Consider the following 25,525-nt stretch of genomic DNA (forward strand, 5'->3'; position numbering starts at 1 on the left):
GTACGTAAAACATGGCGGCGGTCCCGGTCGCCCGCTTCGAACTGAATTTGGCGTTGTTTTTGTAGAATTCACTTCGTTCGTAGCAAATGACTGCGTAAACGGCTTTTGCTTAGTCTCATGCCGCTTCGCCGAGAGAGTGTTATGGCTAATCTTGAGGAATTTTCGAGATCGCTTCTCGTTTCAAACGCGCCTAAGCCTAACGAGAAAATTTTTTTCTGAGATGCGAGCGCCATCTGTCGCTAAAGTCGGGAGATAAGCGCGACGACGGCATATGGCCTCTGAGGTTGGAGGATTTCGGAGGCTATGGTAGACAGCTTGTACTGCTTGTCTGTTTCGTTGCAGATCGACGGACATGTGAAGTAAAAATACAACGCGCTCCTGGCTTCCATTGCGCTGCCTACCGCACTTTCCGGACGCACAGACACATATAATTAGGTGCCCTGTGTATGCGAAATCAAAGCGTAATGGAATAGCGTCCCGCACGTAAACTACCCTATCACGCTATACTAAAACTCTCTTTCTGCAAAGTTCGTTTGCGGAACGGTAACGCTATTTCCCGTAACCCCGCTATTACGCTAACGCTAAACTAAAACTGTCTAATAATAAATGATTGGTGGTGTTAAATAAAACTGGTGACGTTGCCGTCGCCGCGTCAAGGTCGCAACAAAAAAAAAAAGGAAAAGAAAAAATATAATATAAAAAACGAAAAAAAAATTGAAGCCCCTTTCTTAAAGAAAAACGGTTGAAAGCGAAGCTTACGCCCATGCAAACTGAATGAAAGTCCAAAGCCAACGACCACGCAACGAACCCAAGAAATGCTGAGCCACCCGATGCAATGCACATGTGATTTGATTGCTTGTTTAGAATTGTATTTATTGAACGTTGAAGTTGAATGAAGACACATTCTGTTAAGTTTCATAGCCTTTATTTTATATCATGTAGTCGTTGATTACACGCACACATTCGCACTTTCACGGACGACTCTACACTTGCACAGTATTGCCTTGTGATCGCTGTGATAGACAGTCAGAGGCTCTGCCGTTGCCGATACACGGGATTGGCGTTACGGGCACGATCGCGCTTACGTTCGCGTACGGCAGCCTCTTCCGCCGTGCGCTGCACCCGCGGCCAACCCATGGTGGCGGCCAGGAATGCATTGCGTGACGCGCGTAATGCAATGCAGATATATACAGCGGCGTTGCAGTTCCCATTGTTCTTATCGGTACAAGTGCGAATGTATACTGCAGTGTTCTACGATACGTATGTCGTGCGCCGTTGTTGTATTGTGTGCGCAGATGCGCAGATAGTGCCATTATGTAAGTTGGCTTTCCTGCAGTGCGTTTTCGGCGCTCTCGGACGAATCCGTGAGACATAGAAAGCTTCGCTTTAATAAATAATCTACCAGACCTCCCAGACGAGGCGCGCTACACTAGCACCGTCTCGTAGCTTTCGCCACACCCTCCTCTCCGCTTTCCTCCTTGCGCTCCCGCCGTCTTTTCTCATCTTTCGCTGCGCTCGTTCGCTCGGTTATGCTGACGCGCGCCGCAGGAGCGGGTGCTAAAGGGCGAGACACACGATGCGATTTTGCGTGCAATCCGTCGTACGACGCGCCGCATCGGCCGCCGCACTCAAGTTCTCAACGCATTCTGCCGAGGGGGACATCAAGAGGAAAGAAGAGAGAAGAAGGTCGAGGTGGTCACAGAGCCCTTGGCTGACAGCGGCAGCCAGGCGACGCATTATCAAGTTACACAGCAGTCCCGTGTCCTCCAGGAACGTGAGGAGGTACCTGAAAGCGGAGCTGTGGTGGCGGCCGGAAAACAGCAGTTCCGATGCCGAGACCGCAGGGAGTCCCAGGCATCGAAATGATGTGTAGAGAGGAGCCCTCTCTTTGGAGAAAGTGGATCAGAAGCAAAGGAGATGATTGATTGTATCGGCCTCGCCGCACACTGAGCAGGCCGGGGATGGCTCGAGCCAGGCCCTTCCTGTACTTCCGGGATGTCGTCCAGGAGGAGCCGATGCGGAGGTGCAGCAGGAATGGGGACAAGGGGTGTCGACCACTGGCGGCGCGCTGAGCAAGCACCCCGTGCAGGTTTTTCGGGAGAAAGGACGCACCCTGGCATTGCGTGTTGTGTTATACACGACAAAAAGCGAGACGTGCGTTGTCGACAAAATTCATGCACAGAGCCGCGCGAGTCTCGCTGTCCCACCTGCTGCGAGGTGCAGCCGTGCGACAGTCGCACAAAAACAGCAACGCTTCTTCTGGACAAGAACACACCGACAAGCGGCCAATATGGTGCAAAACAGTACACGCTTCGCTTACTTTTACACTAGTTTTCATCTTCCATAGTTTCTGCACATTTTTTTTTCTTTTTTTTTTTTTTTTTTTTTACAGCAAAGCTGTTAGCCTCTAGTTGTTCGGGACTTTTCGTGTCCGCGTGCGCGACCTTCGCTCACATGAAAATGTGGGCCGATCCCGGAGACAGTGCAAAGAAGCGGGAAGCACACAGTGTGATGCTTCTCCAAGAGGAATCACATGACGTCATCAGGTGTAATCAGCACTTGACGAAGACGTCATTACGGAACCTGATGTCATCACGCGACGTTTGTGTTTATGACGTAATCACGTTTCGTCATCCTTTCAAACGTGACGTCACCACTTGGTCGCATGACTTTTGGTACCACCGGATGTTAACGCCGGATTGTTTCCGTTCATGTGCCACATAACGATTTCTTATTTATAATGAGTGCCCCCCTCAGTAGTTGTAGTGGCGGTTTTCCGCAGCTTCGCTGTAAATTCACTTTCGCAGGGCCTGGAGGGCGAGTCATTTCTTTCCTCTTCTTTTCCTTCTCGGCGCAGCTCCGATTGGTCGTCTTGTGCATCCAAGGATTGCTAAGCCGTGCGGTGCTCGTGTGGGACTCGTTGCCCTTCTACACCCTGGCGGCAAGAACAGTCAGCGGACGCCCGATTGTGGGTAAGCCTCGCCGATGCGTCGACGTAGACGAATGACAACTATAGCGCTACTAACACGTGTTAACTATATAAACTATTCACAAAAGTTGTGACCTGCCAGCACTTACGTGCGCACACGTCACCGGGAAGCACAACGTCGTCGCTTGCTTTTGGGTGTTAGACGCATAATTGATTTTTTGCTTGTTTATATTTTTAATGTAGCGGTGAGATAAAGGTTTTAGTTCACCTTGGAGCTATGAATCACTTTCTCGCAATGCTGTCTCGTTTTTTTATTTACTATAATGTATATATACACGTCATGACGCTGCGTTTAATTGCTTCGCAGGGGACGTCCGCTTCGACGCCTTGTCATCGGGACCGGAGTTCGCACTATACATGCAGGTGCGTTGCCATGATCTGAGCGTGGCTGGAAATTATTTTAGTACCATGATGGCACACGTACGACAGACACCAAGTCTGTCCGGGGTACCTGGCTGTAATTTCGAAACTATATATATATGAGCATTTCTTTAGCTGGAAACGCTTAACTATACAATAGCGGAGAACATGAAAGCCATGTTTGACTTTCTTGAATTTCGCTCAAAGAACCGTGGATCCCCGCCCCCCCCCCCTCACCGATGATGTAATTCTAGTGCCACAAACGTTGCCATGTTTCTAGGTGCTCGCGTCCCTTTAAAGCTCCACGAAAATGGTCAGGTCAACTCTTTGCAAACATTTCGAGTGCAGTGTCACTTCGCTTTGTCACTGGTAAGTAATGGCCTTCAAGCCAAGCGAATGCAATCAATTGTCTGTGACGTCACGGGGGAGCATGTACGACAATTTCTGTGCGGTGTCACCACCCCTGCCTTTTGTGGCCCCCCCCCCCCCCTTTTACCCCCTTTTTTCCGTCTGACCAAACCTCCGCTTGTCGTGGCAATATACCTGATTGGCCCATTCGCAGCTCGGCCAATAAAGTTTGCCAATAAAACTTCATACTTCCCTATAGCATTCATTTCAGTGCACGCGGTAAAGTGTGTCTGGTCATTGAACCACAGAGACAAGGTCTCCAGCCAAGTTAAGCTAAAGGGGGGCACGAGGTCGCGAGTTAGTTTCCCAGCCTTGATCGACAGCCGCCGCAATTTCGATGGGGACGAAATGCAAAAGCGCTCGCATGCTCAGATTTAGGTAGTTAAAAATCGGAGCCATCTACTACGCCGCCTTTCAACGCCCCCGCGTTGCTTTAAGGATTACAAAAAGAAAAGACCACAAATAAATTAGTCTATCAATCAATCAGCCTATACATATAGTATATATCCAACTTTATCGGGCCTACTCGTAACAGTATGTCTCTAACAAATCTGATGTTTCTTTTCCCTCACTCTGTGCGCAGGTGACCGGCGGAAGCGTGGATTTGCTCCCAGAACCCTTGGGCTTCCCTTCGTGGAAGGACCTGTTGGCCGACCTCCTGGTTGGGCGCATCGTCTATCCGCTCTGAGCAAACTCCACGCCTAATCTGGACATTCGTTTTACGTCAGAGACGACGCGGCTTCCAAGCACCCGTAGTGAAAGGCGTGCCACACTCTAGTCGACGAATTCCCGTTCAACGTGTTATGATCACTAAGAGACGAGTGCCGTTTCAGTGGAAAAGAAGGGCGCGCTGTTTACGGCTAACGGATGAGGAATCCAGTCTCCTGCACGCGGGGCATGCTGGACATTCCAGCCTGCCGGCCGATTCTGCAATACAGTTCGTCGTCGTCGAGGTATTATATAGGAGAGAGCGCGAGCCTTCTTTAGGGGTATTCAGAAAAATATAGCATATACAGTCAAACATCGATATAACGAACAGAGATATAACAAGTCGTTGAATATAACAAAGTAAATCTAAAATGTTTTTCGTCAATATCAGCGTGTCACAAATACATGCTTATAACGAATATTAGGTATAGCGAATGTATTTTTGTGTTGAATGCGGCTTACTTATAAGCGAGATTTGACCTGTATCGACAAGTGCCAGGACGGCGACTCCTTCGACATACACTTCAATTACGTTGGCTGGAGAGGGACGAGGACTTGAGCATTTCGACGTAGACGCAGTTCGTGCCTCGGGAACTGCGGCCTTCAGTTTTCCTGCTCGGTGGGTCCGGCACGGCGACGCATCGGAGAAAGCGAGCGACGACGTGGAGATGGTGAGCGGCGGGTAGGCGCGGGTGAGCGATCAGGACAAAATGAAGAGGTAGGAAGGCTGGAAGGTGACGATGAAAATTGAGCGGGGAACGGTGGCGCTCGCCAGATGTTCGGGAAAGGAAGCATGCGACGACGGCAATGGCGCGCCACATGACCAGCACCACCACAAGCAAAACATATTGGACGGTCATCGAAGGTGCGCCATTGTTGGGGGTAAGCTCCGACTCGTGGCTGAGAAGTCGGAAAATGCTGTCGATCTGGTAACGGCATAGGATGCGGCGAAAAGGTCGGTGGTCGATGCATAGCGGGCGGCGAAAGCGTTTGTGGGCGAGGTCGGGCAACTGCTTCTGCGTACGTGAGAGGTGCATTGACTGGCGTCGGATCACGTGCTGGAGGAATGGCTTGCGAAACTTGCTCCTGGATGAAGTCGCGGATCGTAGGTGCCAAAGCGGGTGGTGGTTCCGGGACGCAAGACATCAAAGATAGCTGGCGAGCAACCTCTGCGCGAACGAATTCCTGAATCTTCAGAAACAGGGCAGCATGGTCGTCGCTGACACCAAGGCTGGACACAGAGTCGGCGGGCGCAGGGGGACGTCTGGTGTGAAGCCGTTGCCTGCGCAACTCGTCGTAACTCTGACACAATTCGATCACTTCAACGACAGTGCGAGGACTCTTCGATAATAACATTTGGAATGCGTCGTCCTCAATACCCTTCATTATATGTTTGATCTTCTCCTCCTCCGACATCGACGCGTTCACCCGTTTGCAAAGGTCAAGAATGTCCTCAATGTAGCTCGTGAAATTCTCTCCGCTCTCTTGGGATCGTGTGCGCAAACGGTGTTCTGCACGGAGCTTTCGTACTGCTGGCCGACCGAAAACTTGGGTAAACATGGTCTTGAAGACCAACCACGTAGTGAGGTCGCCTTCATGGTTGAGAAACCATAGTTTCGCAACGTCCGAGAGATAGAATGCTACGGTTCTCAACTTTGTAGCATCGTCCCAATGGCTATTGGCACTCACTCGCTCGTATGAGGAGATCCAATCTTCAACGTCTTTTTCATCTGTGCCGGAGAAGATAGGGGGATCTCGCAGATGCAAGGCGCCGGCACAAACCAGGGTGGGCGGCGCCGGTGGAGGGGTTGGAGGAGTGCCGCTTGTGTCCTCGGGCATGATGGGGGGTAGAGTGCGACTCCGCAGTTCCAGGGTGGTCGAAACCCAGCACCTCCACCACTTGCTAAGAGGTTTAATAGCAACGGATGCAGGCGAACGGGTAGCAGTCACAAGCGTTCGGCCAAGGACAGCAACCACGAGCTCATGCCGGTGGCGATGCTGCTGAGGCACAGGTCACTCTTCTTCATTACACTTTATTGATGTGGGATACCATGTTTTCCTGTAAGATTACAAGGAACGCACTACAGTGATAAAGAGTTTCTGGACCCACGTGTGCCAGAAATAGACAACGCCGAGTTTCTTTCAGTTGTGAGTTGCACAGCTTGACCTGCCTGTTTCTTGTTGCTTGTTTCTTTGTCTACCATGGAGTACGATGGTACAACTGGTACAACCACGGACTCCGTGATCTTAAGCGTACACGCGCCGCTCAATCTCGGAGATCGTAGTAAAATGTAGCGCGATCCGCTGGTGGGGAAGTGTATAGAATAAGTTCTCGCGTATGCAGGGCGACCGAGACGGCATCGGAGTCGCTGCGCGTGCGCGGATGCACCCGTGTTCTAAGTGCGCGATAAATTTTCAGTTTTGGCTGGCTGCGCTAACGGGTGAAATTAGACAAACCTGGATCTGCAGTGAATGAGAAGACCCTTTTTTTATTTATTTTATTTATATTTTTTTTTCGCTATTTATGATGGCATGTGCGCCTCCTCTGTGTCGACTTCCACACGACGCATAAAAAGTAGCTACAGATGCTCGCAATTTTTGTGTGACTTTAATTTGAACTTAGAAGGGTTATGATATGGGCTAGTTGGCCTTCCATATAGCTGAGTGGTGCAGCGCGAAGCAGGACAAGGGGACGCAGAAAAAACGAGGGCGAGCGCTTTCTGCCAACTGAAATTTTATTGTCTGATACAATCGTTTATATGTAAAAACCGAATAAAAAAAAACGACATAAAACAAAGGTACCATCACCGCCCACAGTTCGCGTTGAAGTTTATAACATCCCATATGTTGTGCTGTTTCGTCAAACCATGACTGTACATTGCTCACGTGTAATTCATTCCACTTTGGCAGATGGGCCATTTGTCTCCCTCATTGTGTTGTGAAATAAAAGGCCGGAGGTGTCTTTTGACCGCTTTTATGTAAGCGATTGTGTAGTGCGATGGCAGCTACGTCCAGCAGCGGTTTTTTTTTTTTTTTTTTTTTTTTTTTTACGTTGACACGCTGCAGGCCAGTGAGCAGAGAAAGCGCCGAGCGATCTCGGGAATGGCCCTGGTTGCTTTGGCGCTCTATTGCCAATGACGACGTCGCAAGTTCGATTCCCGATGTGGCTGCCCTGGGCCGTATTTATTTATTCAGTGGTTTGATTGGTTTGGTGGCGTAAACACAATCCAGAGAGCAAAGGCGAACGTGCCTGGACTGGATTAAGGAATGTGGGCCTATGTGGTCAAAAACAATCCGGAGCGCCCCGATACGTTTACTGTCATTGGACAGGCGCTGCTCTCGGGCGTTAAACTTAATCAGTCATTCAATTGATAAATCAACAAAATAATCTAGTGTAAAGCCGTTTCGTGCTGCTTGAATAGGGTGCGTGCGGTATGGAAGCTCTCTATATATAGGTTTGCATTGACATCATCGTGGCCACCATCTTAGTGTTTTGGCACGTCGAGAAGGTGCATAAGAAACGTGAAAGCACGAAGGCCTTACACCGAGCGGCGAATCGATGAGTGATGATCCGATGATAAATGGTCACCGACAAAAAGCAATAATATGTTAACGCATGATGATAATGTGCACTGACGTCATAGTGGCGGCCATGCTTGGGTACTGGCACGGTAAGGAGATGCGTGCATTACCTCGCGTGCAAACTTTGTATTAAATTGGTCTCGGGGAAATCGCCTGGTTGCGAAGCAGCTTCACAGCTGCCATTTTAAAAGAAATGTCATCTATCAGTGCTCGCCTACATTAACGCGCAAGCGTTAAGGGCCCCGAAAATGCGCCATCGGCTGCGGCGTTAAGCATCGGCGTCTGGCAGAAGTAATCATGCCGAACCACATCATCCCGACCACACAGGCCCTCCGCGTGGCGCAAGGCGTTAGTGAACAAAAATTGAATTTCTCAAAGTTAAATCCGTCAGAAAAATCGCAAAGTACAACTTAACCACAGCCTACAGGCGTGATAGCGTCGGATTAACACGTACAGTCAAAAAAAAAAAAAAAAAAATAACTATATGTCTGCTGCTGGTTTACAAAAAAAAATAATAAGAAACACGAGAAATACACGATAATTTAACAACTACGCAATTAACATGCACAGGGAACAATTTGAAAGCACACATTGGCAAGGTGCAGCAGTGTGTTCGAATACCTTAATAAAGAAAGTTGTTGGCGCTGTACGGCCGAACGTAGCCGGTGTTTCGCATGATATCACATGCGCAATGGCTAACGGAAATCGCATTCGGCACCGCAAACGCCACGCAGCAGTCGAAACAAGATACTCTGGGATGCCAAGCTCAAGTCCAATGTTGCAGAGGACCCGCTGGATAACGGACAACAAACTTTCAAAGTCATTGTTGCAGTACCTGCGTCACACATGACTGCATGCTTTATTTTTTAGCTCATTTATAAGGATTCTTTACTACATATATACAGTCGAACCCGAATATATCGAATCTGAGGGGGAGCACAGAAAAGTTCGATATATAGGTAATTCGATATATAAGATAAAAATTTGATACAACAAATTTCAACGGGATTTTACTGTTGTTCGTTATACACAAAAATTCGTTATATGTGGGTTCGATATATCCGGGTTCAACTGTATATATGTCCTATGTCTACGCCTAACTCCCCCCCCCCCCTCACCCGACTTATAATAATAAGGAAATAAGATCACCTACCTCTCTCTTCTATAAAATGGCATCCCCAACGGCCCAGGTCTGGCACCTTGCGCCGAATCTATCCATAGGCTTTAATCCATAGCTAACAGCAGCGCGAAAACAGCCAGTGATTGCAAATTGAGAGGGACGCTTATAAACGTTCGCCGTAACACCTGGGATCCCTTATCACGAGTACCCGAGACGTGAAGATGCCGAAGTGCGCATGCTCTGTATATATACGACCGGACATGTTTTCGATCGAGATCAGAAGCGCAAACATTCGCGATCTCGCTGGTTCGCCGCGTAGCACTCAACACGAGCGATAAAGCGTGCTTCGTCGATGTTTGGAATATGTCGTCTCATTTTCTTGCCTCCCCATATATAGCAGCCGGCGTCGGCGGCGAAAGCTGAGGTGATCAATAAAAAGAAAGTCGCTGTTTCGCCCGAAGGGCGAAGCATCAATTGCGATAGCAAATTTACTAGTAGAGTATACGGAGTAAGGATAGTAGTTTTATGTGCTGCATAAACTTGGACACATTCGCTTACTAAGTGAATTAACAAGCATGGTGTGAGCGCGCTCAAGCAAACATGAATAGATCACACTCGATGAATACAACGATAGACGAATAGATCACACTCGATGAATGCAAACATGAATAGATCACAAACGTCGCCTCCCCTCCCTCCCTCCCTCACCCATTCGCCCACGGCCTTTCGCATGACCGGAGACGTCGCACGTGTTTGCTCTCCGCCGTGCGTTCGCTCTCCGTGAAAGCGCGCGTCTCTCGCGCGCTTTCACTCGCACATACAGCGCGCGGCGACGAGTTTATCGCCGTTGGACTTTATACGTAACCTCACGGTGACGGCAGGAATGCGCTTGGAGTGTCCATATAATTGCTATCGCAATAAAATGTCGGCAGCGAGCTCGGTTTTGCACAATGCGACCGTGTGATGACGTGAGATGAAAAATAAAAGCCATCACACACACGTCAACGCGGCGTTCAAGAGCGTTATACTGCTGCGTACTGTACTGTATAATCAATTAAACTCCTAAATGTGGTAAAGAGTGTAAACTGTCTAACTCACACCCTTACACAAAAGGGTGTAAGGATGTGAGGTATAGACACATTTACACCGCCTTTCACTTTATGGGTGTAAAAAGGGTGTAATAGTGCATAACTCACACCCGTTGGGTGTAAGGATGTGAGTTACAGACACATTTACACCTTTTTTTTTCAATTTTAGGGGTGTAAATTATTCTACAATGTGTGCGAGTAAAAATAGTTCACTCATCGTTTCCCGTTCGCCAGCAGACAGACAGACAGACAGTAAGACAGACAAACTTTATTTGGTCCGAAGGGACTACTTTGTCGTAGTCGCGGGGCGCTCCCGCACCGGGGGCGGAAGACCGTGATCTTCAGCACTGTCGCAGGCCCTGTGGACAGTCCGAAGCTGGACTTGAAGGTCGTCGCTCTTGACGGCTTCTTCCCAGTCTTCTTGCCTGTTGAAAGGCGCGAGTGGCGCAACGCAGAACATTGCCACAGCATGTGCATGGTTTAAGGTGGACCGTTCCTCGCCGCAGTCGGGGCAGCGGGGATCCACACCCGGAGCGTAGTGGCTCAGCCTGGATCGAGACGGAAATGAGCCCGTCTGAAGCATTCTCAACACCGAGGCCTGGGGTCTGCCGAGCTTCGGGTGAGGAGCCGGGAACTGCCTGCGTCCCAGCTGGTAGTAAGCAGTGATGTCGCGGAAAGTAAGCAGCGGGTCCGTGGTCCGGTTGATCCCCTGCGAAGCCGGGCCCCTCGGACCGGCGCGGTTGACGAGACCTCGCGCCTGGTCGTGTGCCAGCTCATTGGGGTTGATCGAGCAAGTTTCGAGAACTTTTATACTGAACCACAACGGTCCAAATACAATAAGATACATTCATGTCATGACCTATCATGACCTGGCCCATATGAGCCGGGAACCAAGTGATGACGTGACGGGCCGTGCCTGGCTTGCGGGTCCTCAGCACCACCGCAGCCTCGGCCGAGACCGAGCCGGCGAGAAAGGCCATCGCCGCCGACCTGGAGTCCGTGAAGATCTGGGTGCGCCCGGGATCGCACAGAGCCAGCGCCACTGAGACTTGCTCTTCGACGGACGCCGTCGAGTGTTGGATAGACGCTGCATTCAGGATCTTGCCCTGGGGATCAACCACCGTGGCCGCGTACGAGTTTGATCCGGGATACTGCGCCGCTTCGACAAAGGACGCGAGCTCTGGGTTCTGCAGGGCAGTCTTGATGAGTGCTCGGGCCCTGACTGCGCGCCGGGCCTCGTTGTGTTGTGGGTGAACGTTCCTCGGAAAGGGGAGACTCTAATGGCGTCCCTTTCTTCCTGGCGGAGCGGGAGGGCGCTCGACACCGCGGCCATGGCGGTTCACTCATCGTTTCCCGTTCGCCAGCAAAACTGCGGTTATCTCTTGAGCACCTCAAATGTGCGATACGACTCAGCTCGGCTCCGCGCAGCAAAGCTCAAGCACTCGTTAACTCTGGAGCTTTCCGCTGCGCCGTGACGCGAACGAAAGAAGAAAAAAAAATTCGGTAAAAGAAATAAAAGACGCTGCCAGGTTTAGTATACTGTATGCGTAGACAATACGCACCGTATTATCGCACGCATCACTGACAACAGCATGCAGCAGTCGCAACCGCGACGTTCGGGCGTTTCCGTCACATTTGCTTGCTCGAGCGACGAGGCCTGCTGGCTGCAGCGAACGCGGTGTCGCCCAGCTTTATGCTTGATTGGGCCGGCATCACATTCATGCAGGGCGACCAAGCTAAAACGTAGAGCAAGTTTTAACTAAACACTAAATAGAAGGCACCGAACCACTTTAGAGTGATAAAGCATTCTTTCAAAGCCCCATTTCTGCTAATTTCGCTTAGACTAAAGTTTCTGGGGTTTGACGTGCCAAAACCACGCTCTGATTACGAGGCACGCCGTAGTGGGGGGAGGGGGGTCTCCTGGATTAATCTTCAATTCTTCACCACCTGGGTTTTTTTAACGTGGACTGTAGTTCTCACGGACGTTTCCAACCTCCTCTATTTTTTTTTCTGACTTTGCTTTTTCTCTCCCCTATTATTTCCATCTTTCATTTCCCCTTCCCCCATTGTAGGGTAGCAAATCAGAATCTTTTCGGGTTATCCTCCCTGCCTTTTCCACCCCGTTTCTCTCTCTCTCTCTCACGCACAATGCACGGTACACGGACGTTTTTTGCATTTCGCCCCCGTTGAAGTGCAACCGGCGCGGCCGGAATTTGGTTTAGCGACTTCGTGCTTAAGCAACGGCCACAGCCGCTAAGCTACCGCGGCGGGTAGGCTCTTTATTAAACGAGGAAATTAAGGCCAAAGTATCATTTCTTACTTTCTTCGCCGATACATCTGCGCCGGTATACGCAAGCATGACGTCACGGATTTCAAATTATCTTATTGTATTTGGACCGTTGTGGTTCAATATAAAAGTTCTCGAAACTTGCCGAGTTCAGTATTGTATGGGCACTCTTTGATTAGAATACAATTCTTTGTACCGATAACCAGGTCTGAGCAGATGTAGTGAAAATTGATCACGTCATAACGCATACTGGTGCGGGAACTTCAGGACGGCGTCGCCTTCTTGCGTCTTTTCTTTATCACTCCTCTTGCAATTTTAACCGTGGCCTTTTTTTAACACGAAAGTGTTTTATGCCGGGGTCCACCAAGACTTCAGTGACGTATTTCCGTCACGGAAATACGTCAGCTTACAATGTACACGAACATAATACAAAGAAAGAAACCAGAAGAAAAAGTTCCACAAACATGCAAAATTTGGAAATCGAACCCACGACCTCTCGGTCCGCGACGATAGATCGCCGAGCGTTTAACCCATTGCGCCACAAACGCATTTGCAGAGAACTACACAGACGCGCCTTATATATCTAACACTCCTCCGTGTACCCGCGCTCTTGCTCGGGGCGGTGCCGCCGCCTACGAGCAGAAAAGAGAAGTACTGCATTATGACACTAACGCGCACCGACAGTGAACGCTTCGGTGGTCTCAGCACTACGACTATAGTGCCTAGAATATACTTACTAGTGTGCCGACCGCCGGGCGTTTCTAATGGGAGACGCTGGCACCGCCGGTGATGCCTTCCGCCGGAGGCCACCAGACGGCGACACTGTTTGGGACCGTGCTAACCGAGCGGCGCATCGCGCGTCGCTTGCGCTTCGGATGCACTTTGGATGCGCGTTCGTAAGCGCTTGTCATCATAAATGCTCATGGTCATCGACGTTGGTAGTCGTGATGGAGGAGACGTGCCACCAGGCGTCAGCGTGGGTGCATCAACGCCTAAGGGCGCTTTAGCCACAAAACACCAATAGACATTATATATCAATGTGCAATAAACATTACACTACTTCTGTGAAGACACGTTTCACTTTCGTGTTCTATACCGATTCCTATATAAGAGGGATCAACCACATTTTTTTTTTCTGTCTGTTCTTTGTTTTTTTCTTGGGCCGCGGGGGGGGGGGGGGGGGGGTATTGTAGTAGGATAATTTACTAACATAGCTGAAAAAAATTCAACTCAGTAACCTTTTAAAAACAGGCTGAAGTCTTCTGAGCCGATGAAACCAACCTCGAATGCTTTAAGCAACTTGTAAGCGGAAACGGCGATCTGATGTCGAGCGCGATGCCGGCAGTTTACTGAGGTTTCGCTGCACTCTGACAAACCCAAGGTCGGTCGGTCTAATCAGTCAGTCAGTCAGCCAGTCAAGATGATGATGAATAAACATTTATTAGGCCCAAAATATATTGGTGGTGCCCACAGGTACCAGACGGGGTGGTTCGCTAGTTACGGGACCCATATGTTCCCAGCAGCTCCTGGCCCCTGTCCGTCAGTGCGAGCTGAATCGGTAGGGCGGGGCTGGATAACAAGGTCTCCCATCGCTCAAGGGGTTGGGGATTGGGGGTGTTGGCGGGAAGGAGAGGAGGGGGGGTCTTGAGTTCTGTGCACTCGGCCAAGATGTGCGGCAGGGTGCCCTTTTCCCTTTTGCAAAAACGACAGAGCGTATCATGTTCCGCGGGGTACATGCGGTTCATCAGTACGGGATGCGCAAGCGATCCCGCCTGCGCTCGATGCAGGATGGTCTGTTGTTGCCTGGTGAGTTTGGGGTGCGGTTCTGGCAGTTTGCACCTTTCCTCTCAGTACATCCGGGTAATGTCCCGAAAGCTGGTAACCGGGTGCGGTAGCTCTTCCGGCTCGTGCTCTGCCCGGATTGACATTTCTCGGGCATGGTAGCCCGAGCTCGGTGGCCAGTCAAGAGGCGCTATCAACTGTCAACGCCAAGGTTCCAGACACCATACAGCACTCTTTGTTCCTCTGTAGCGCATGCATGTGCTAAAGGAACTTAGGCTAGTTGATGTCGTGATTAATTAATACTCATAACTATCGGCCCCCCCAAAAAAAAGAAAAAAGAAGAAACAAAAGAAATCAAAACAACAAAAAACAGACGACAGAGAAGCACACACGGACAGCGCTTTTTATGTCGTCCCAGTACACTGTAAAATAATTTACGCTCTTAAAAGTGAAAAAGGGTGTAGGGTGTGAGTTACAGACACATTTACACCCTTTTTCAGTTTTAAGGGTGTAAATTATTTTACAGTGTATTCTATGTCATGTCCGGCAAAAGGCGTACAGACGGCGTCAAAAGATTGCGGGATGTAGATTCCGCGAGAAAGCTGCATTTCAGAACATTTACTTGCAGCTGCAATGAACAGTACAGCCCGATGATCGGTCGCGTACAGTGGGCCACAAAAGTTTACGGGACACTGCAGGTCCTCCCCCCCCAAAAAAAGTTGGATTTCCGCGGCACATATAGCGTCGAATTAAAAGCTTCATTGAGTAGTAGCCTGTTCTATGCTTGCACAGTGACTTATTAAATTAGAAGCGCCACGCCCCGGCAGAGCAGAAATTCACATTCGACGGGAAGCCCGTGTTCTGAACAACCGCAGTATAGCCCAGTGGCGCTGCGCCGCTAAGCTCGAGTTCGCGAGTTCCATATCCCGGTCGCATTTCGATGAGCGCGAAATTTAAAAAAAAAAAAAAACCGCTCGTGTGTACTTAGGTTAACATTAAAAACTCCAGGTGGTAAATATTATTCCGCAGTCCCCCCACTACGGCGTGTCTTATAATCAGATCGCGATTTTAGAACGTATAACCCTAGAATTTCAAATCAAATATTGCCTCGACAGAGCAGAAATTCACGTTTTTAGCACGAAATCCGTGTTCCATAAACCTCTGGTCGACTCTATATACTAGCTAGTACAGTCGACCCCGGATGTACCGAACCCACATATAACGAATTATTGTACATATAACGAACAGCAGTAAGATATCCCCTTGAAAATATTTGTATAAAATTTTTATTTTATATATATCGGATTGCCTATATATCGAACTTTCTTGTGATCCCCTTCAGATTCGATATATCCGGGTTCGAATGTATACGGAAAGCCCAAATCTCAAGTCCAGGCCGCGTGCGCCCAGGCTCAGAAAATATTCAACTTTTTTTTTTTTCTCAAATACTGCCTCCCGTAAACTTGTAACGCCGACTGTACATACGAGATGATGATGATGATGATGATGATGATGATGATGATGATGATAAAACATTGGCCATGCAGGATGACGGGGCGTCAAAGCAGCGTTTCGCATAACGCTCTCGCTCGATTCGAGGCGTGCGACGCTAGTGGCACGGATGCCTCGCGCTGGCCGCCGCCTCCAGCAGCAGCTCACTGACGGATACACGTGCAAAAAAAAAAAAAAAAACAATAAAGTCGTTCACCGCACGAAACAATCACATGTCGGGGTTGATTCCGGCACCGTCGCTGCCGTCTCATCCATGGCGAAACCGCGGGCCCGAAACGAACGATGCCGATACACCCCAACAACGCTTGGCAGAGCTGCGAGTCACGTGACCGAGTCGCTCGTCGCTGCCTCGCTCGCCGAGAAGCACATGTTATCCCGGCGTAGCCGCGGCGGCGCCGGTGGGAACGGCGTATCGTGACCGTAGCCAGTCGTGCGGGTGTGTTACCAAAAGTGTGGCGCGGAAATAAGGAAGCGTGTTGGGTTACGTGCTTCGCTGGTGAACCGGAGCGGAGGGGGGGGAAAAAAACGACACCGTCTGAGGTAAGTGCGGTATAGGTTGAATTTATTAATCGTGTTTATATGCAGATCTCGATTAATTCGTTGGAATTCGGGAATTGAATCGCCGTTTAGGAGATATCTTAACCCTGTAATATGCCCGAAATATATTCTAAAAAGCTGCACCCCGCCAACGTCCGTCGTGTCAAACCCTGCAGGAGGGACCCGGGTTGCCTCCGAAACGACGGGTTCAATAAATCCACTTTTTTGGTTAGAGTTGCTCCTAAATCATTTATGCTACGCTGCGTTTGATTATTCGTAATTCTTAAGCGTGGGAAAGAGTGAACGCATATTGTAGTTTTTTTTTTTTTTTTTTTTTTTTTTTACACGCTGGAGGGCGAGCTTTCAATTCTCGGTACTTCAGCAAACCAATCACCAATTAAGTATTATACTAATTACGATTTCGCTAAAGTAACATATTTCATTATTTCTGTACACGTGTACTCTACATGGCCAGAAATCATGGTGCACATAAGAATTTCCAGCGAAAAAAGACACTAGGAAGGAAAGCAAGTCGACAGAACGACGCTGGACGGTGCACAAGTTAATAACTTCCCTTGATTTATAACTGCGTTTGAGCCACATTGCAGGGTGAATTAATTTGTTGTAATTTGGCAGCTGTATCTGGTTGGCCTACACCGCCCAGTGCCAGAGGCTGACGACGGAAGAATCAACTTGTAAGTTCGTGAAAGTGGAAGCGCGCCATCATCTTGTGGGCACAATTTATCGGAGCAGGTTTGGCATGTCCATCTGTTCCGATTGCCGTGACGCGGCTGCCGCATTTAGATAAGGGCGAAATGCAGAAAAAAAAAAAACCTCTCGTTCATTTAAATTTCGATGCACGTTAAATAACCCTATAGATGGTCGAAGTTCATTCGGATCCTTCCAACGCGGCGTGATACGGTAAACCTCACTGTTTGATTTTGGCCGTGTCGATCGGCATGCCTTTGCGACTTGCTTGACGATATAGATGATAGGCCATTTGCTGCAAATTTTATAGTCCTGTGCAGGTGATTCAGCAGAGCGAACAGGTCCGGCCAGTGGGCTTACAAGATTCAGAGCTCGACTTTCGTGTCGTACTGACGTCGTAGTTTAGAGAAAATAGAGAGTTTTATATTAGGGGGACGCAAGCGTTGGGGCCCCCTAGCGCTAGAGGATACAGTACTGCGCATGCGCAGAGGGGGTCTGCACAAGCGCAGTACCATGGCCCCAAGCGCTAGCGGGCCCCAACGCTTGCGTCCCCCTAATCGAAAACTCTCTAATTAATGAGCAGGGTTAGATGACGATAGGTCGTGTTGCGAGATAATGGTATACTTATGTCTGCGGGGAATAACAATGCAGTTTAATTTTCCAGGTTTTTTTTTTCTTCCTCGTTCTTTATTACTCGTTATTATTCTCCGTGGCCACCGTTATCGCCAACGTCGCTCGATATGCTCGACTGATAAGAATAGAAGGGGTAAAATTATTCATATAAGGTGCGCTCAACTGCGCGGTGTGCACTTCTAGCGCAGCATAAACGTGAAGTAAGGAATGTTCACAAACGTTTGCATGAACCGCATGAAACCCCATAGGGTTCCTTGCACAGAGCCGGTCATCGCGACGGATGTCGAAGGCCGAGATCAAGTCTGCACAATGCATCATCCGCGGGGTGCTATTTCGGGCATTATAAATTCCGCCATTTTGTCAAATTTGGTAATGGCGGCATTAGGAGCCAATCGGAGAGGCCGTAGCAGCCGTCTGCGCCAATCAGAGCTGACCAGATTGCAAATTCGACTATATGGCGGAATATGGTGCAATATTTACAGCGACGTGGCACCCTGAGAAGCCGGGGTGTCGCATAACATGCCCAAGCAGCCGTAGTGTGAAAGTTAATGCCGTGAGCGCGCGAGTACGAACACTTTCCCATGCTACGAAATGCGCCCAGCTGCAAGAGCTCTCGTCTTGGGGGATTATCCCGCGTATCACTAGCTGTTGCGCAATCGCAATGGAAAGGCACGACTCCGAAGCGCTAGCTTAGTCATCGCCTCTCTTTAGCCTTACCCACTACCTCGCTCAATTGTCTCCTCTTCAGACTTGTATAAAGACACCCGAATGAACGAATCATTAGCCTCCCCGTAATGAACTGGTTCATGAAGTGACACCGTAAAAACACCCTTTCTGGCATATCTTGACCCCAAACGATAATCGTCATCACTCCTGCTAGCGTTTTCTTTCTTGAAAACTTTACGCTGGCTACCTTCCTGTCAAGAATGCCACGTCACGCTGATAACGGGCATGTCGTTCGTGGCCTGCAGCTACCGGACACGCAGCGTAAAATAAAAGGCGTGCAAGCTAGATGACGATCATTCTTTGAGCACAAAATATAAGCCTTAGAGGGTGCAAACATTTAAGAGCGTAGGCACGACGTTAAGAGTTAGATCGATAAATTTGTCACATTCATCGTCATTTTATGCGTGCTAATATCTCACTTTGTTGCGTAGAAAACTGCCACCGAAGGCCTTGCTGCTGCGCTTGAATGTGAATCGCCAAGACTGACTGCGAGTTGACGTGATCCCCACGTGACCTCCCTCTCTGCTGCGCGCTCTGTGAATGGACCAGTGCTGACGTCACATGAGAGGTACAACATAGTCCAAAATAGGTGGCGCCACTGCTTTTTTTTTTCATTTTTCATCATTTTCTCGCTTACAAAATTACTGTTCTCGCTACGCTGCGCCGCTGATCGCCCTATGTCCGACGCCTACTGAATGGAAGCTTCACAAAAGGACCAGGGCGCACATTGGGCGATACATTCTCCTTTCTCTGCAACACGCGGCAGACAATCGTTCACTGATTAGCTGTAACAAACGCTAACAACCGCTACACTGAAAACATTTGGTGAGAGGCAGGATAGGCGTAGTACGTTAAGCATTATCGTCTCTATGCCTGCGGTTCGTATATGGTGCCTTTTATGTTATTTCTACTATACGGATAACGGATATACGGAGATATTTATTTATTTATTTATTTATTTATTTATTTATTTATTTATTTATTTATTTATTTATTTATTTATTTATTTACAATACCTTACAGGGCACAGAGGATATTGAGTAAGGGGATTAACGAACAAGGATATTATAAGAAATGCAAAATATACAGGGCAAAAAGGGAAAGGGAAAGCATTGCACAGGGCTAGTACTAAAAAGCAGCAAAAGCAGTTAAAATATATACTGACGATATATGGTACTACTTGCGACGCCTCTAAAGAGGTGTCCCTGCGTGCATGCATAACCCGCTAATATAGTGTTCGTAGGAGCTGGCTTCACCGCAATATGAGTCTGTTTGAGGGAAAGCGAGATTTACAGGTTTTGTTCGCTTTACGGCAACAGCGGGCCAACGAGGAAGGCTTCAGCCGCCGTTCCGACGAGAGGACTCGTCTTTCTCAGGACTTCCCTCGCTTGCCTACTGTTTGTCAAGTTCGAGTCTCCATTTTCCTGGGACGACTTCGGACTTAGCTTCTTCTGGACTTCGCTTCACGTGCAATATGTTTGAAGTAGTTCGGGTCCATGCCAGAATATTAACCGTGGCAAGCAACGTTGTGTAAAGGCGATCCTACAGACACTTTGATCGCATAAAAGCGCTATACAGACTTTATTGCCTTGCGCGCCAAATTTATCCCTGGAAATCACCAGATTTCTTTTTTTTTTTCATGAAGGGAATTCACTATGGTTGGTAACACTACTGCGGATGAAGTAGACTTTCTTTCTGCCAGTGCAAATCGGAAACATGACAAAAACATTTGCAAATGTTGGTGAGGCTCTCAAAAAAAAAAAAAAAAAATCAGCGGCGATTTAGCGGTAAACGCGAGAGAAAAGCGTTAGCTTTACGTCGCACCTGCTTGAGGTCCCGGATGAATGATTTAAACCACTTTCACCACATTTCAGTGTTGTTGAGGAGCTCATTCGACACACGTCCCGCATATTATATATATATATTTGACTAAACGAAGGGGCACACCTACGAAAATTGCGTGTTTAATGGTTAAACATGCAATTTTCGTAAGTGTGCCTCTTGGTATCTTCAACTACCTATGCACCGGACCTACAGAACTTTTTTCTTGAATTATAGATACAGACCACGTGAGCGGCTGTTGCACAAGACGTGCAACAAGTTTTCCATATATTCAACCGCCAGTCTCCGACGGAGTCTAGGACATTTCTGCTGATTAAAACCATCTTCAAGCTAGGCCTTGGTTTGCTGTAGCTGGTCTCACAAATGGGCAGCCAAATAAACAACGCCACTGATGGTTTCAAGGTGATATTTGGGTACTCCATCGATCTGTCAACACTTAACAGCTTTTTTACGCTAAAAGCTTTTTTTTACGCTTAGATGGAGAAATTTGTAGTACCGCGTGTAGATACTGATTTTGGGAAAGGAAGCCGGGGTTTTATGGCTCATATTATTTCAATAAATTAAAATGGAATCGGGCTATCGCCAGCTTCGGTGCGGTAAAAAAAAATCAATGCTTTCTTTAGTGCTGACATTTTGAGTTGTCATTACTTTGTGCACTCGTTTCTTTTTTTTTTTTTTTTGCTGTAGTTTGTTGACTATTGTTTAATGTTATGAAATTCATTGTACAGTTGGGGGGGGGGGGGCACGTCCACTTGGCTTTGTCACTTTTGCAGCCAAATGCACTGCACCGTGACAGCATTGCGGTGGCGGCGCCAACGGTGCAAAACGTATCTCAAGTGGCCGTATAATTGCTATCGCAATAATAAACGCACAAAAAAATATGCAGATAGCACGTACTGTGGGAATCGTTACGCGAAGCATTTTGCAGGTAGCTGCATATGGCGTCAACCCTGCGGGTGACCACCTGGGGTTCTTTAACGTGGAGCTAAATCTAAATCTATAAGTACACGAGGCGTTGTTGCATTCGGCCCATATCGGAATGCGACCGGCGCCGTCGGAAACCGAACCCGAGACCTTGAGCTCAGCAGCGCAACGCCATATCCACGGCGGGTGGACATTTAGCATCGACGCGCTTGAATCGATGAGCAATGTATAGTTGGCGCGACAAGACACTTCGTATAATGTGCGCGTAAGTGTTTATTCTCCGTTCAGGAAGCGGGGCCATGATCCGGCGAAACAGGGTCCACCCCGCGATCCTGATCGCGCTGCCGTTCCTGGCCACCCTGCTACTGATGATGTCGCCTCCCTGGGGCCTGCTGACGGGTCGCGGTTACGGCCAGGTGCCCGCGGAGTTTCTCAGGCACCGCTACTGGAACTACGACCCCGAGGCCCAGGAGCCGAGGGATCCGCGCCAGAGCTGTTCGCTGCCCGCCCTGCACCCGTTCCACCCCGCCGTGTGGCCGTACCTGAACCCGGTCACGCCCATTGTCTGCAAGGTGTGTGTTTTACTATAGTCACAAGTGTGACAGGCTTAAACGTAGCTGCAATGCAATGGAAGAGGGTTTTGGCAGACGTCAAATTCGGTTCTTGTTCTGCGCCTGGTGCAAATAGAGTGGTGCTTATAAGGCAGCATACATATTGATTGATTGATTGATGGATTGATTGATTGGGTTTTAACGCCCCAAAGAAGCACAGTGAGTTACGAATGACGCCGTGATGAGGGGGGGGGGGGGGGGACTCTGGATTAATTTCGGCCGCGTGGTTCATCAATGTGTACACAAAGTGCGTTGCGCGAGCTTTCCTGCACTTTCCACTATCGAAATGCGGCCACCACGCGAGGGAGTTGAACCTGCAACCTTCCGCTGAGCCAGCGTGGTGTGTGTGACAGGATGATCTCATTTTTTTATCTCTCTCTCTCTCTCTCTTTTTCTGCAAGGTTCGACAGCCCTGGCTGACGTTCATCGATTCGTACGGCAACCTACGCTTCAATGAGTCATCGGGCTACTCACTCTCAAGCCTCAGGTGCAGCTACAAGTCCGTCCAGCGCGTCACTGACAACGAGATAGCGTACAGCGACGCAGTGCCTTTCACCAAAGACAAAGTACCTCTCAACGACGAAGTCATCACCGTCAGTTGTAGCAACGTACTGAAGTGGCCCGTCTACAGCAATGTCCACGCTGTGGTGGTGCGGCGTAGCTCTCCCGTTCGTCCCAAAGTGACAGCTTCGAACAGGCGAACACGAGCGCCGACAAGCGACGCAAGCTCCAGAGGTACCACTCGTGCGAGTAGAAAACCGCGGATAAAACCGAGCCAGCTGCCAAACGTGCTGATCTTCGGCTTGGATTCCGTCTCGAGACTGTCCATGATGCGGTTCTTGCCCAAGACGTACGACTACCTCGTCACCCAGCTCAACGCCGTCGTCTTCCGAGGGATGAACAAGGTCGGGGACAACACGTTTCCAAACCTGCTGGCGCTACTGACAGGCCGGCGAGTCGAGGACATCGCGAAACCCGGACAGAGGGACAAGGTCTACGACGACGTCCACATCGTGTGGAAGGACTTTCGGGAAGCCGGTTACGAGACGCTCTTCGCCGAGGACTTTCCATCCTACGCTTTGTTCAACTACCTCGCCCGCGGATTCACGAAACCGCCCACGGACTATTACCTGCGTCCTTTCTGGCTGGCCGTTTACGAGTCGTTCCTGCTAATGTCCAGCTCGGCGCTGTGCTTGGGAAACGGGCCGAAGCACATGCTGCAGCTCGACTACCTCAAGCGCTACTTCGACGGCCGCAACGCCAGCAATGCCGATAAGCCTTTCTTCGCCTTCTCCTACCTGGTCGAGATCAGTCATGACTTTTCGCAGCAAGTCGGAGCCGCCGACGACGACTTCGTCGAGTTTCTCGACTACCTTCGCTCCAAGGGCCACCTGGACAACACGTTCCTCTTTTTCCTCTCAGACCACGGACATCGCTTCGATTCGATCCGATCGACCTTCGTGGGTCGAATCGAAGAGCGCTTGCCCTTCTTCGCCCTCGGCCTTCCCACAGGAACGGATTGGCTAACATCGCCAGAGCGCGTTGTCGGGTCAAAGTCGACGCTGACGCGTCTAAACGTTTCTCATCTCGCGTCCAACCTGGAGACCAACGCGGGTCGCTTGACGACGCCGTTCGACACGTACGCCACGCTTAGGGACATCGCGTCGTTCGCGAGCGGTGGATCTGCGACCGTCGGCGAAGACGACTCGCACTACGGCATCAGCCTATTCGGCGAGGTTACGCGAGACAGAACTTGCGAACGAGCGGGCATTCCTTCCGAGTACTGCTCCTGCGGGTCTGAGGTTCCCGTCGAACTGGACAGCCCTTTCGTGAGGAAGGCGGCCACGGCACTCGTGGAAAAGGTCAACGACCTCTTGAACTCCGACGAACTGGACGAACCGTTCGTGAGGAGGAGAAGATGCGCCAGGCTTAGCCTGCGTCGAGTCCACGACGCGCAAGAACTGTTCGTCGTCGACGACGTCAAGGAGACCGCTGACGGCACGCGACGCCTCAGGGTCACCGTCGAAGTTCTTCCCAGCGCCGCCATGTTGGAAGGCCTGATTCTCGTCAACAGGGAGGAGGAACAATTCGACGTCTTCGGGGACATCAGTCGCATCAACAAGTACGGCAATCAGTCTCACTGCATCCGTCACGCGGTCTTGCGGAAGTACTGCTACTGCCTGGCGGAAACGCCGATGAATAACAACACTTCGAGGGGCTACGAGGAACAGACACTTCCTACGATCACTTAGGAGAGTGGCTCAAGTTATTCTCGTCGAAAACGGAGTTCCACGAAGTGTGCGACCAAGGCAAGACATGACGTTTTGTTTTCGCCCTGTTACGAGGCTACACCGGGGTGTCCTCGGAAGTGTGCGGATGCAGTTGAAAACTGCGACTCGCAAGAAAACACAAATCAACCATGTACTACATACTTCTGTGAAAACTGTCGCAAGATGGCGACATGCCACGTATATTGCCAAACTCCTAAGGCTAAGACCACGCATTTTGTTGAATCGAGATTACAACTGAATCTCTTACGCAGTCTGCGACCGACTGCGATGATTTGTTTATCCCCAAGTATGCCTAACATTCCGTTATAGCAGCGGCAGACGTTGCTGAAAATTTTGTATGAGAAGATGACAAAGCCCAACGCTGAAGGCTGACGTAACCAAATTGTTGTGAAACTGTTGAGAAACATAAGTTGAATATGACACGGTCAATTGAATCGAGGTGGCAGCTATAGGTTTTCGCCGTTCGAACTCGGCGATCGCCGACAATGCCACGCGCGCTTCAAACAGAATATGCCTAAGATGGGTGTTGCGGTCTTGTGCCTAGTGCCAGTGCTGGACTAATGTGTCGAGGTTCTTATGTTTATGGAAAATGCGTCCGCGCAGACCAAGACCATTGGGAGAGGCTGCAATTGGTTATGTGATGTCACATGTGCTGGAAACTACGTGACAGCAGATTGTATACTATAATATATTCTATAAACTTGAAAAACGGGCAAGAAGACTGCAAAGGGGACATACCGAGCAATGACTTCGCATCAGTCACCATATTTTTTTTTTTCTGAACAGCATCAAAGAAAAGCAGGCGCGAAGTCTTGTTTTCTTGTGACAGCTGGCCGCGACTGCTGCCATATTTATGTAATTTAAAATGACGTGACATTATTTTCCTTTTATTTTTACGGTGGCGTTTGCTGCACAACCAAGTTGTCCGAAATAAATTATATTGCAAGAAGGGTTCTGGTACTCTTTATTTTCTTCCTAATTTTCTTTCGGGAGTATCTTGTGTTGGGACTGATGTTTTGTAACGTAACTATTGCCTTATGGGGAAGTGCAGAACTCAAGGCTTTACAGATATATGGTCGACCACAGCACCCTCCAGCACAGTATCGCGTGACACCGGTGACATTCCCCTGGGGAGGTATCCTGTAGCAGTCCACCTAGTGGACATATGTCCATTTCGTCTGCTGCTGAAGTTCTGATTGGCTGGGATGGGGTGCGCTTCAGCAGGGGCCAGGAGCCACAGCCAATCAGCACTTCAGCAGCAGACTAAATGGACATGTCCTTCGCTCCACGCGTGGTGGAGGAGGGGTTTTACACATCTCCAATTCGCGGAGCACCGCAGACCCTCCTGTGGAATGCTTCTGCACGAAATGTTCATTTGCCACGTACGCGGGACAGCGACCGCAATTTTGCGGATTAT

The 25,525-nt window shown here is 49.4% G+C and overlaps 3 protein-coding genes across 8 annotated transcripts in view; 2 read left to right on the top strand and 1 right to left on the bottom strand.

Moving 5' to 3' along the window:
* Positions 1-4,940, top strand: part of LOC119452918 (phosphatidylinositol N-acetylglucosaminyltransferase subunit Q-like) — a 21,059-nt gene extending 16,119 nt beyond the window's left edge. For both annotated transcript variants that reach the window (XM_049667394.1, XM_037714879.2), the window contains exons 6-8: positions 2,858-2,972; positions 3,297-3,352; positions 4,341-4,940. In XM_049667394.1, coding sequence (XP_049523351.1) covers positions 2,858-2,972; positions 3,297-3,352; positions 4,341-4,445 — 276 coding nt within the window. In that variant the 3' untranslated portion in view covers positions 4,446-4,940. The remainder of the gene's footprint in view (positions 1-2,857; positions 2,973-3,296; positions 3,353-4,340) is intronic.
* A 5,601-nt stretch (positions 4,941-10,541) lies between these two features.
* On the bottom strand, positions 10,542-11,102 carry LOC125945435 (uncharacterized). The gene is made up of 2 exons (XM_049667183.1): positions 10,747-11,102; positions 10,542-10,680 (listed from the first exon to the last, which is right to left on the bottom strand). The coding sequence occupies exons 1-2, from the start codon at positions 11,100-11,102 to the stop codon at positions 10,542-10,544; spliced, it is 495 nt and encodes a 164-aa protein (XP_049523140.1).
* A 545-nt stretch (positions 11,103-11,647) lies between these two features.
* Positions 11,648-25,174, top strand: LOC119452915 (uncharacterized). Of its 5 annotated transcripts, none has more exons than XM_049667395.1 (4): positions 15,989-16,376; positions 18,872-19,008; positions 21,477-21,778; positions 22,219-25,174. In XM_049667395.1, the coding sequence occupies exons 2-4, from the start codon at positions 19,002-19,004 to the stop codon at positions 24,067-24,069; spliced, it is 2,160 nt and encodes a 719-aa protein (XP_049523352.1). In that variant the 5' UTR covers positions 15,989-16,376; positions 18,872-19,001; the 3' UTR covers positions 24,070-25,174. The 5 variants fall into 5 exon arrangements, with proteins under 5 accessions (XP_049523353.1, XP_049523352.1, XP_037570804.1 ...); XM_037714876.2 differs by having other exon boundaries at positions 18,872-18,976; positions 21,495-21,778; XM_037714875.2 differs by having other exon boundaries at positions 15,990-16,376; positions 21,495-21,778; positions 22,219-25,173.
* Positions 25,175-25,525: the final 351 nt, after the last annotated feature.

Source organism: Dermacentor silvarum, chromosome 5 (genome assembly GCF_013339745.2).
Source record: "Dermacentor silvarum isolate Dsil-2018 chromosome 5, BIME_Dsil_1.4, whole genome shotgun sequence".
In the NCBI taxonomy this organism is placed as follows: Eukaryota; Metazoa; Arthropoda; class Arachnida; order Ixodida; family Ixodidae; genus Dermacentor; species Dermacentor silvarum.